This window comes from Primulina huaijiensis, chromosome 12 (genome assembly GCF_012295235.1).
Source record: "Primulina huaijiensis isolate GDHJ02 chromosome 12, ASM1229523v2, whole genome shotgun sequence".
Classification (NCBI taxonomy): Eukaryota; Viridiplantae; Streptophyta; class Magnoliopsida; order Lamiales; family Gesneriaceae; genus Primulina; species Primulina huaijiensis.
In genome coordinates, this window is record NC_133317.1 from 5798024 (window position 1) to 5811908 (window position 13885).

At 30.0% G+C, this 13885-nt stretch overlaps 1 protein-coding gene across 1 annotated transcript; it reads left to right on the forward strand.

The window, feature by feature from the left end:
• Positions 1–5059: 5059 nt before the first annotated feature.
• LOC140990364 (7-acetyl-epi-neemfruitin B aldo-keto reductase-like) lies at positions 5060–6318 on the forward strand. Its single transcript, XM_073460035.1, has 3 exons — positions 5060–5495; positions 5591–5801; positions 5907–6318. The coding sequence occupies exons 1-3, from the start codon at positions 5149–5151 to the stop codon at positions 6069–6071; spliced, it is 723 nt and encodes a 240-aa protein (XP_073316136.1). The 5' UTR covers positions 5060–5148; the 3' UTR covers positions 6072–6318.
• The last annotated feature ends 7567 nt before the right edge of the window (positions 6319–13885 follow it).

Consider the following 13885-nt stretch of genomic DNA (forward strand, 5'->3'; position numbering starts at 1 on the left):
TACATACAATATTCATAAAAGAATATTTTATCTGAATGAATACACAAATTATTTTTAAATATAATTTAATATTGCAATTTCAATATTATAAATAGCATTTTTTGGCAGCATGTTATTTACAGATTTTATACGGAAGTCATGTTGTTATTCACATATCAAAACATACCAATAATACTCCCATCTTATTTTTTATTTAAATATTATTATGTTTCTTTTAGGTTTTAAAAGATAAATGATTTTAGTATATTAGTTAAAACTTAAAACTGTAAAATAATATTTGAAATAAAATATTCTATATTTTCATATCATATTTATATAAAAAGTATTTAAATTATGCATATTTTTATACGAAGAACAACCATAAATGANGTTGTTTTCCAATTAATAAATATATTCAAATTAAGAATAAATTTTTATAATTATTCGGTTATCAATTGCAATCAAACAATAAATTAATAAAAAAAAGACCAATGAAAACTATACGTATAACAAAGTATTTTATACAAAATATAATTTATTTAGGATGTTCAAATTTTATAAAACAATTCAAGGCCGTGTTAGACCCTAAATTGTTCGATTTAATTTTTTATACATACATTTTTAGGCCGAGTCTGGGCTAAACAATATAAAATCATGAATTGCATTTTACTATTTTGGATGCCGAGTCTGGGCTAAACAATATAAAATCATTAATAAAATCATGAGATTCATGTCATGATCCGATTATATTATAAAATTTTATTTTTTTAAAAAATAATTTAATATTATTATTACGTTGAATTGAAAGATTATAATTTTAAATAGAATATTGTTGAGTCGACACATATGCAGAAATTGACTAACACATTTAAAAAAAACTAGCTCGTAGAGGACAATTTTATGGGTTAAATTAAATTATTAACTAAGTCATTCAAATAAAAAAATTTAATACATGCAAATATTATAATTATAATTCAAATAAAATTATACAAAATAAAAGATAATTTATCAACATCTTGTCTCCTTCAGCCTAAAGTTAGAAGAATGAATGAAACATGTTGTATTCGACAAGGACCTAACCAATTATCGGAAGGAAATCAAATCTAATTAGTAATGAATGATCTCAAATAGTTTTATATTTACACAAAAACTCATGTGAGAAGATATCACAGGTCAATTTTGTGAAATATATATTATATATAGGTCATCAACGAAAAAGTATTACTTTTTATGTCAAATATATTAATTTTTATTCTAAATATGGACATGATTGATCCGTCTCACGAATAAAGATCCGTAAGATCGTCTTATGAAAGACCTACTCTTATATTTATTGTTTCTTTATTTAATCATAAAATGTTATCAGATTTAGGGGGAGAGAACTTCATTTCCGAATGGGGTCTTCTAAGGTGGAGGAGAAGAAGCTGAAACCTGTGCACCATTCTCTTGATCCTGTGGATGATCAACTATCATATCATCAGTAGAGATAGTCACTTGAGCAATGGAATTCACAATATCGTCAACATTGAAAAGAACTAAACATCGAGCTGAGAGAAAAGAGGAGGACTGCTGAGGTTTTAGCAACAATAGCAACAACAATAAGGCAAGGTGCAGGAGTACTAGACGTGGTGTCTTTTGGAGAAAACCTCACTTGACATTGAAATCCACTGTAGGTCGAGTCTTTTCAGCAATTCTTGCAGTAAAATCTGTTTCCATGACAGCCACATTCATGATCAGAGTGGAGAGATCATTGTTGAGTTGTGTATAATTGCAGCATCTTGAAAGGCAATGAGACTCTGGTATAATCATAGTTGACTTTGAGAGGGGTTAGAGTTTCACTTAGCTTATAAACTTTCATCTTTTCTATGCTGTAGGCTCTTCTGGTCAAGGCGGAGCCTGAGAGAACACCATGGCCTCGAGCTTTATTGTTTTGCTCAACTTACTCTGATTTTTCTCAAAAGTAGCTAGCCTAGTTACTGTATAGAATTTTACCTAGTCATTAAAATATCTGATTTCGTGATCAACAAAAGCATTTTTTTCTTCCATGTGCAAGTCAATATGGGTTTGCACAGAGGATTTCAGAACTTCTTCTTCAGCACCTTCTTCAGAAATAGAATCAAAAATCATTTTACCTTTACCTTTGCCAAAAAACACTTGGGCGATTCAACCCTGATAGTGTGGTTTCAGGTAGAGGTTCACAAATAACAACACCCTTAGGTCTCGGGGCAAAGAGAACACGGTATGAATATCCAGCCCCTGATGGAACAATATAAATAGGTTGTGCTGGAATTGGTGATGCTGATTCAATAAAAGAGAATACTTGAATTATCAGAACTGTTTCAGCACACACATCAATGGAGGACTTGGAAATGAAATTAGTAACAAACGTCTTTTTAGGAACCTTAACCTTTATGGTTCTTGACTTTTTCTTCGTTTACTAATAAATGGGTAAAGCACTAGAGCCTTCGGAGGCGGTATGCACAAAGTCACTTGCCAAACCAACTTCCGCTTTGGCTTTTTTCGGTGGCAGAAGCTTGAGCCTCACCAAGTTCCTTCTTAATTGCAGCAGAGGGGATGACATAAATTTGGATGAAGAGCTAAAACATTAGCTGCATCGAGCATCTTTGTATTTCTTAAATCCTGAGCAGCAGAAACCGGGATTTCCAAACAGTAAGCAAGTTGCTGATTTGAACAGCAAAACCAGTGGAACGTTTGCTGATCATATCCATTAGAACGTTAAGAAAAAAGGATGACATATTAACCTTGATACCTACAGTGATAGCAATCATCACCATAAACTTCTCCTTGGTGTTGACAGCAAAGGAACCAACTTTAACCAATAAGAGTTTGGAGATAAGATCCACCAGAACTTGAAAATTCATTTTCATATCCTTCTTACAGGAAACAAATATAGTTGTTAGTAGCCGATACATTTTTTAAAGAAAAGGGTCACCCAGTGGTGTACCCATGCCTTGTGCAGGACTGAAATATTTAAAAGAAAATGAAATGCATAAAAGCGTGCCCACGCCTTAACTTATATAAGATGAGCTGTAATTTTTGTAAATGAAAAAATTCCACATTTCATGCTTCAAATGAAACTTAAGACATCATTCCCAAATTAAGTTTTAGGATGTCACATAATTAGACTCCCTAAAAATTTTCAACACGACGTAGCCGACTCTGTGTTTTCACATCGATGCAAATTATTTGCAAATAGCTAATAGCATTGTCTAGTTCTTTCACATCTGCTAAAGCATCTTTAGGAAAAAGATAGAAAAAAAGGAAGCCGTTGGCATTCATATATCAATAGTCAGGTTTCGCCTTCTCAAACCATAATCATTGTTCCTCCCTCTTCCCATAAGCCCGTTCAAGGTGAACCACATTGTGTTGTTGGGATGCATGCAATAATTTGCAATACTTAGCTCAAACAGCCCATATTAACATAAAAAATATTTCAAAATCCTCGGTGTTCCACAATTTCAATAAAGCAAAAGCGCAATCAATAAAGGAAGTCATGATTCTATATTTGCTCAAACAACTCCAGTATGAGGTGTTTTTCCAAGCAATGCAAACATAAGAGCAGAAAAACAAACAATGGGCAGTAGTAGCCAAATGCAACTTACAGATAGGACAAATAATGTTAGTTATCCCACGTCGGTTAAATAAAATCCGTGAGAATTGTAAATATGGATTTGGACAATCATCCCCTCTTGAGCTAGCTTTTAGGATTGAGTTAGATCCAAGTTCCAATCTTGACACGGTATCAGAGCTCAGGTTCAACGGTTATGTGTTAGATTGTCCATAGTTGGGATACCCGTTCTGCCCATAATTGGGTCATTTGTAAACTTCACTCCAGATGTTCAGTCCTGGGCGCGACATCGGTTAGATAAAATCCCTGAGAGTTGTATATATGGACTTGGACAATCCTCCTCTCTTGAACTAACTTTTAGAGTTGAGTTAGGTTCAAGTTCCAATCTTAACAAATACTATTCGTCGGTAGTACAAGATGAGATCATAAATTTACAGCAGTCGGGTAGCACATCCCGAGCTGCTGAAAAGTCTAACTTTTGGGTTAGATGAAGCTTCCAAACCAGTTTTCACAATAAGTGCAAAGGATGAATGGATTGGAAATCAAATAGACGCGTTGACTAAAATAGAATCATTGAACGAGGACTGGAAAAAAGAAATCCAAAGGGTATAGTGGACGACGTTTTTTTTCCTCGAAATTATCAAAACTCAATACCAACTTGTGGTTTAAGATTCAGTATAAGGATGGATAGACAACGGATAATTTATTGAAATAATATTTTATGATATTACACAATATTTAATTTTAATACAATAAATCGTTTTTTCTTTAAAAAGTAAGTCCTCTCATGCATAAATAAAATTCAAAGACAAGTTGCACGTATATTCCTTTTTTTTCCTCCAGGTCTGAATTCAACGTTCCAAGTCCGTGTCATTCAAGTTCCCCTATGTTACTTACCTTTTTCCCAAAAGTCAAACATCACTCTCATCCACTTAATTGATAAAAAAAAAAAATGTCACTTTCAATTATGCAACTTGAACATTTTTTAATTTTAAGTATAATTATTAATCGAATCACAAAAATTCTTGTGAGACGGTCTCACGGATCAATTTCGTGGGTCGAATATCTTATTTGGGTCATCCATGAAAAAATATTACTTTTTATGCTAAGAGTATTACTTTTTATTGTGAATATTGGTATGGTTGACTCGTCTCACATATAAAAATTCGTGAGAGCTTCTTACAAGACTTACTCCGATTGAATAATGGTGTAGTCAATTAACTTATATGTTTTTTTTTCAATTTGAGTGATCGGAGGAGTGCTCACATATATGATGTCATTAAACAACATATGTCGTTATGTCAACAATTTTCGTTGACATATTATCTTTTTTGGTGATACATTGTTATTTTTTGGCGTCGCTTCAACTATAAACACAACCCGAAAAATAATGCTAAAAACCACTAGCTCGAATAAAGGCGGTCGTATTGCAAAGTGGTCATCCCAACGTGTGAACAATATAACAATTAACAACTGCACATCGTAACTATAAAAATTGATAGAAACCCATCACAATTATCACTCAAATTCTCTCTTAAAAAATCATCAGCGATCGTTCTATCAAAAAAAGTGAAAAAAATATGACTGATGCTTCGCAAGGATCTTTCGCCATTCCCAAAATTAGGAGAGAAGACCGTTCTGCAGTAATAGACTTGCCAGCACTCGGGATTGGAACATCATCTGCTCCTGAAAAACTCGATCCATCTGCTGTGAAAACTGCGATTCTTTACGCCATTGGTCTTGGCTACACCCATTTTCAGACTGAAGTTTCTTCTTATCTGGAGCAGCTTGTTGGAGAAGCCATATCTGAAGCTCTGCAAAATGGGATCGTACGATCCAGAGATGAATTCTTCATCACTTCCAAGATTCGGTTAACTGACGGCGCTGTTTCCGACTCCATCGTCCCGAATCTGAAGCAATCACTTAAGTGAGTACAGTTCTTTTACACAAGAATTAATCACGGTTCTTTATTTATGTCAAGGAATTTAAACATGATCTATCTCCTTTATTTACTTTTGACAGGACATTGAACCTGGGATCCGTGGACATCTTTCTAATTGAATGGCCTGAGAACGACAGCACCTTTTCAGTTAACGATTTCACTTCAGCATGGAAAGCCATGGAAGAATGCCAATCACTTGGATTAGCGAACCTGATTGGAGTCAGCAACTTCTCCACCGAAATGTTGGAAAGTTTACTCAAATTTGCTAAAACGGCTCCCGGTGCGAATCAGGTCTAAAAATGGATTCAAATTCAATAGATTGTTAAATTCCAAGAAATTTAAAAAATGGGTGTTTTTATATAATATTGATTTATCATATTTTTGTTTGTTAATTAGATTGGGATGGAACCCATGTGGAGAGACAAGAAACTTATAGATTACTGCGCAGAGAACGATATTGCCATCCTTGTCTCCTCAGCTGTTGATGGGGAAGATAAAGATTTTGATTACAGTCAGTTTATGGAATCCGAAGGTTTGAAGATTGAGAAAATAGTGTTTTGAAAACACCTGCGCAGGTTTACTTTAGATGGGCATACGGGCAAGGGGCAGCTCTGTTGTTGGAGAGCTTCAGTGAGCAGCTAATGAAGGAAATGCTCTACATATTTCAATGATTACCCAAAAATAACATTGTTTTTAAGGTTTTTTTTTTTTTGAGTTGTAAATTCAGATCATTCATTTGATTTGAATTAAATTAAATTTTCTTTTTTGTCTTTTCATTCATAAATTGAAAAGTATCAAGTTTTTAGCACCTTGTGCATTCTTCTGTATATTAGCAGCAGATTACAAAACCCGTCGAAATACTTCATCACTCGCATGCTACCAAGATCATTCATGTCTCTTATTATACGTCATTGGATCAACCCTTAAAACATTACTTGTAAGAATACACATTATATGCCTGTATTAAGGTAGAGTCACACCGCCTTTAGGAATTCGTTATTGGATCAACCCTTAGAACATTTTAGACATTTTATGACCAAACATGATTAGAAGAGATTTATGTCATTATATCACTAGCAGTGCAGTGGCAGGTTGTGACATTTTTTGTTGGACTGACTGAGAAAATACGTTTCGAACAGTAACTGAAGGATGAAAAAGTTTGTGCTTTTTCACCGTTTACCACAAATTTCTTCAACGCTTAATAAAATAGCGTAAAAAAAAAAATTTAACAAACTAAGGTGTCACGAAGAGGCGTGACTTTCATTTTTTTTATTCAAGAGACGTGACTTTCATTTTTTTAAAAAACAAAACAAAGCAAGTCACGCCTCTTCAAGAGGGGTGACTAACTAATTTTTTTTTTTTAAATGCAGGTCACTTGCCTATTTTTTTTTTTAAAAAAAAAAAATTAAGTCACGCCACGCCATCGGAGATGGCGTGATTTGCGCGTGACTTCTTATATGCAAAAGACGCGGACTCAGCACATGCTAAAAGCTGCGACACATTAACTTTGAAACGGAGCACATGTTAAAAGCTGGGACACCATAATTTTATTAATTTCGAATTTATTATAATATTATAGATTTTCTTCTATAAATTGAATACTTGATTCTCTTCTTTCATTCACTCTTCTCATATTTTTCATCGGTAAGTTTTTGTACAGGTTTGAATTTATTTTTTCACTTTTTGCATATTTTTCAAAAGACGCGGACTCAACACATGTTTTTTTTTTGTTTTTACAGGTTCATTTTATTTGGACAATTTATATTAAGGTATGTATACTTACATAAATTATTATTTTAATTATTAAATTTATAAATGAAATTATTATTTATGTTAGACTAATTTTGTAGTGTTATTTAATTTTTTTTTCAATTTTAATAATTACGTGATTTTTTAGTCATTACTAATTTTTGTAAAGAAGTGACTTCTCTTGTTATTTTTTTGATAATTTGCACACTTCCATTAAAAATATGCATTATCGTAAAAACAAATTAGCGTTATTGTTTTTTTTATATNAAAAAATATATTTGTATCGTCGATCGATACAATGTGGTCAAAGGCTACAAATTTATTTATTGATAATTGGATGGTAGTGAAAAGCTGATGCTTTATTTGTTTTGGAAACACACGTGACTTGATTACTTTTTTTAAAAAACAATAATTTGTGATGTTATTGAAGAACAATATTAAGGTAAAAAAAATGAGTTGCAGTTTTATTAATTATTGAGATATGCTTGTTTGGATTTTTTTTAAAATTTTACAAAAAAAACTTTAAAAAATTTTTTAATTGTAATTCGTGTGTTAGAGTGATATGATATTTTTTAATTATTTTTTAAAAAATAGATTATTTTTAATTATTGATATATGTTTGATTATAATTTTTTTATTTTTTTTAAAAATACGCTATCCGTTAATTATGAACCACGATAATGTTATATGTTTATTTTGTTGGTTATTGTTAATTTTTATAATATTTTTATAATCATATGTTAGGATAAAACTAATTGTAAATATAATATGTTTTGTATTTATATTTGTGTGAACTTGTTTTTCTTAAAAAACTGTGACTTTTGTATTTTATTTTTTTTGAAAAAATAATAATAATAAATAAATCCTTAAATATTTTAATAAAATACATTTTCCAATCGTTATTATTAACTACACTAATGTTATATTCAATTAATTCTTTAAGAAAGATTCGAAAATTTAAATATGTGTGTATTTAAATTTTTATTATTAAAATAACTTCGTATTTTCAAAACTCGTAGATTGTAAAAATATTATTTTTAGTGTAATTATTATTTTTTACTTGTAGTTAATGTTTTATTTTATATTTTTTTTATAATTGATATTGTATTTGTTTTGTTTATACAATATTGTGATAGATGATGATGATAATAATAATAATAATAATAATAATAATAATATATTATTCTTATTATTGATTGTAGGATGTCGTTACATCCTGGACCTGTTTATCCTACTGTTCTTTATCAGCAACAAACACATATATCTAATTTTATTACGCCTAACAACTTGGATAACACCCTAAGAGTGCGTCGATCAGATAATTTAATTTGAGAATTGTGGAAAAGTGGTATACTACACCATCGTGTCCGATCATGTCTAAACGAAATGGGCTTTTACGACATCCTCTTATGTGGTGATTATGTTTATGATAATCATTTGATAACCGCTCTTGTGGAACGATGGCGCCGAGAAACTCATACTTTCCACCTGCGAGTTGGCGAGGCCACAATCACGCTAAAAGATGTTGCGTTAATTTGGGGGCTGAATGTTGATGGTGATCCTATCATCGGGACTGATGTATCTTGCACGTTTACTGTATGGCAGGTTTATTGTTATGATTGGTTAGGTTTTATGCCACTTCAGACAGACTTCAGATCCAATAGTTTAAAGTTGACTACTCTGTACTTACACTGTACACANAGCGGGACAGAAAATGGTAATGCATCAGGTCGGTGTTCAAGATTTGAAATGCCTTCAAAAGGATATGCATGCATATGATCACTGGTGTTGGTATGAGATGGACCAATATCAGCAAATGTGGCATTTTCGTCTTCATGCTCATCTTCATCTGTTTCACTTGTAGTTGTATCAGGTTCAGTAAATATTTCAGTGGCGTCAAGGTGAACATCTAATGACAACTCACGTGATCTTTGTTCATCATGTACGACAGGTGTCAGTCCATGACCCGATCCAGCACTCGGTGAACAATCCAAACCTACATGATTTGTGTCAACTGAGTACCATCCTCTTGCACCAGAATCCCATCCTCGTGCGGAAATCGGCCAACTAACATTTTCTTCTACGGTGTCAGTAATATACCGATCCCATCCCCCAGTCCAATCATGCGAATTAAATCGATTTTCATCTATTGGTTCGAAAAAAGCAGCAGCGGAAGTACCAGCTTCATCATGAAATCCCATCGAATCGAACCCTTCAGTTATACATGGAATGTATGATTCAGGAACCTCAACATCTACATTATGCTCAATGAAATCCTTTTCGATATACAATTCAATACACCGCATTTCGTTAATAGAATCCAGCATAAACTGTAAATTGTTGTCATCATTGATGTCAAGATGCACTTCTACGCAATGTGACTTATCCATGTAGGAATATTTTGTTGACAATTTTAAATTAAATTTTGAACTTTCAATATTTGTCAGACGGTATACTATTTCTTTCAACTCATGCAAATTAATAGATCTTGGTATTCGTGTTGCCCTCAATGCAGTGGTACTATATTTTACGGTGTGATGTCCTATAATAACATTACCACCTACGAATAAAAGCACCGGCACACTGTCCATTCCTATAAAAAAAATCAATAGGTCACAAAAAATAAAAAGGTAATAATAAATTTTATAAAATTTCAATTGAATAACAAAATGTGAAATATAACAAAATAATACACTATAAAAATTAATTTACATATGCTTTCATTTTTATTAAGAATAATTATAATAATAATGATGATAATGCTTATTTTGTTTTACTGAACAACTACTATCAATAATATTATTATTTTTTATTTAGTAAGTAAGTAATAATAAAAATAATTATGATAATAAATTTCATACTAAATAGGAAAAAAAATTAATAGTAAAATCATTTATATGTATATTTTTTTAATAAAGTTTTTAGAAATAATAAATTTTATTTTAGTTATGTAAAATAATAATAGGTCCTACTAAATACAAATTAAGTTAATAATAAAATCATACTACTTATTTTTATTTAATAAATTAATAAAAAAATTTATAATAATAGATTTTATGTTATTTGTGTAAAATAAATCAAGCGTAATATTTTTTTTATAACATACCTAAATAAAACAAAAACCATAAGAATTACAATTGTAAGTGTTATTTTTATTATAAAATAAAAAATCGTATTTCTTATTTATATCTTACAAGTTAATTATAATAAAATCATATTTTAATAATAGTAAGTTTTCACAAATACGCACGTGGAATGAAATAATAATTAAATAAATTAATTATACAACTGATTTTATGTTTAATAAATTAAGAACAAAAATACAATATTTATACTAATAAATTTTATATTACTTGTGTAAAATAAAATTGTAAAACTTACTTTTTTATATGCTACCTTTATAAAACAACATCAATAATAATTATAAATAAAAGTATTATTATTATTTTCTAAAAAAAAGTTGATTATTATTCTAAAATACAAAAAATATATTTCTTAGTTGTATCTTATAAGTCAATAATAAATTTTATAATAAAAAGTTTTGATACTACGCATGTCAAATAAAATAATAAGAAATGAAATTAATTGTAATATTTATTTACATTTAAGTAATTAAAAACAATATTAACCGTATTTATAATAAAAACATTTATATTATTTGTGTAAAATAAATTAATCGTTACACTAATTTTTTTTAAATACTATCAATATAAAACATTGAAGAAAAAGTATTTTTATTATCATTTGTATTATATAAAATAATAAAACATAATTAAGCATTTTAATCATAAACTGGAACTTAACATTATGATAAATTCATAATTTATATTCGAATACTCAAGTAAATTAATTTATATCAACGTTTACCTCAAATAGAAGTTCAAAATCAAAATTTTATCTGCAAATATATAATCACAAATAAATAAATTAACGGTTTTAATCAAAAATCGAATGAAAAACTTAATTTAAAGCATACAAACCTCATGTGCTGAAATACAATGACTTAATCGAACATTGAACGAAAATCCACAAGGAATGACCAATAAATCCAGAGAAATGAAACACAAGAATAATACATTTGAAGCGAAGACAAATGATATATAAGCAAATTTTCTGATAAAAAACACGTCATGTTAGTCATGCATTATTGACTGCATTGGGTTGTCGGTGTTTCATATGACAGACTTCTCCACCATCCTCTACCACCAGCGTCCATCAAATATTAAAAAAAATAAAAATCATGCCCGTTCGATAGGCGTGACTTACTTAAAAAAAATATTATATGGCGTGACTTGCTTTTTTTAAAAAAATATTATTAAGAGGCGTGACTAGTTTTTTTTAAAAAAAAAAATTAAAGGCAAGTCACGAAGAAGCGTGACTTGCTTTTTTTAAAAAAAAAATTAAAGGCAAGTCACGAAGAGGCGTGACACCTTAGTTTGTTAAATTTTTTTTTTTACGTTATTTTATTAAACGTTGAAGAAATGGTAAACGGTGTAAAAGCCCGAAAAAGTTTTCTATTCTTCTGCGCCAGCCCGGTTTTGCGACTCAATTTGTGAGGATCCGTGGCTTTTATTGTTGTCTGAAGCCCATTGAAACAAATTTATTGGCTCATAAAAGTTTTGGTTCGAAGGGCGTGGGCGTAAACTTAGGTTTGTAATCTTTCATTCAAGGCCCGATTAGCTATTGCCGTACGTAATAGAGAGGTATATTATATATAATATTTTACCTGGTATTATTGAAGTTGGATGTAAATAAATTATGCCTATGAGTATAATATTTTACATGGTATTATTGAAGTTGGAATGTAAATAAATTATGCCTACGAGTATTTGTGGAGAAACCCATTTCGGTAAATATAATATCATCAAGACTAGGTGATTTATATGTTCCTTAAAAGAGTTTATAAACAATTTGAGAGTAAGATTCATAAAGTATTTTACTAATAAATTTGAAAAGGTTTTAGAACTTCGAGATGACAAAGGCCGACCCACAACTTGTGGCAACCCACTCGTAAGTAAGATGGGTCAGGTCGGCTTGTTATTTTGACGGATTAGGATATTACCAAATTCAATTCACTTATTTTATATAAAAACATAGAACGATCCGACTGATCTAACTCATTTTAACATATCTACTTGGAAGCATATAAGCTACTTAAAAAATATTATTAAAAGATAAATAGTTATGCTACATGTACATCAAGTATTTGTACAACAATACTTTCACTCATATCTAAGATTACTATAATCTTTTCTTCAAACTGAAATAGAAATAAAAAAAATTCGTTGGAATATTGGGATATAATTATTGTAAATATCGATGTAATTGGTGTGCCTTTAACACTATTAAAAAATAAATGTGATACTAATTATAGCAATTAGACTCTTTTAGACGATAAAGTAGTTTTAATATTTATGATATATTCTAAAACTATTCTACTTATAAAAATATGTCTAACGATGATTGCAGTATTATGTCTTTTTTTTTTTTTGTCATTAGTGTGATATAATGATTTTAAAGCTAGTGCCAAACATATTAACACGTTTGAACTCAATTATTTTATCATAGTATTTCAACGTTTTATTTTGACTTTATAACATAGAAGTTATAAGCTCCTAAAATAGCTTTAAATAAATATAAAAATTTATATAATATTTAATATAATTTTTTTCACACTCTCTCTTTAAATAATATATAAAATAACAAATTCTTGCAAAAAAATAGTTAAAGTATGATAATAGATAACTAAAAATTATAATTCAGTGCTTATCCTCGATTAGTTACAAAAATATTATTATATGAACTAATTCAAGTAATTCTAGACCAATACTCTAGTTAGCTTGTAAACAAGCCCAAATAACCGGTAGAGAGCAAATTTTATGGGTTATCACCTACGTCACGGATAACGTCAGAGGATACTTTAATTTTCAAGTCAGAAAATAATTTAAAGATGTTCTTTTGAAAGCTATAAATATTAAGCATAAAATAATGAGAGCGTACCGTGAAAAATAAGAGTCTTCCTCAATTTATAGATTTTTAGGAGCGTTTAATAGGCTTGGGCCTTGTAATCGTAGATCGGTACACTAGCTATCTCGTAAATGGGCCGAAGTAGTCAGTTGAGACACAAATTTTGTGTCGGACTGGACTTGAGCCTTTCTAAACAATTTGAAATTTAACAATGAACTAAATAATTAAATCTGATCATAACTCATCAATGAAATTATATTCTCATGTACTAGTGTATAATATGTATGTGAGAATTTTTTACTGCAAAACAAATAACAATATTTTTTCTTTTTCTTTTTCTGGAATGTTTGTGCCATAAAAAAATCGCACAGACATATTATACGTGAGAAATGAGAATAGAATTTCCGGTCACGTTTTTAAAAATCATTTTATAAACAGTGCACACACGCTTTATGTGAAGCCATTTAAATGCTGAGATGACACCTATGGATCTGCTTGTCTTTGTATCATTCGATGGTAATCTTTCGATTGAAATGATATATGTCAAATAAGATATAATTTGGCTCTATCTTATAAATATTAAATTATTTTATTCTGAGTCAAGAAGATATTTGTTGGAATTTAGTCTCTTATCTTAATTTGAAAATTTGTCCATATTA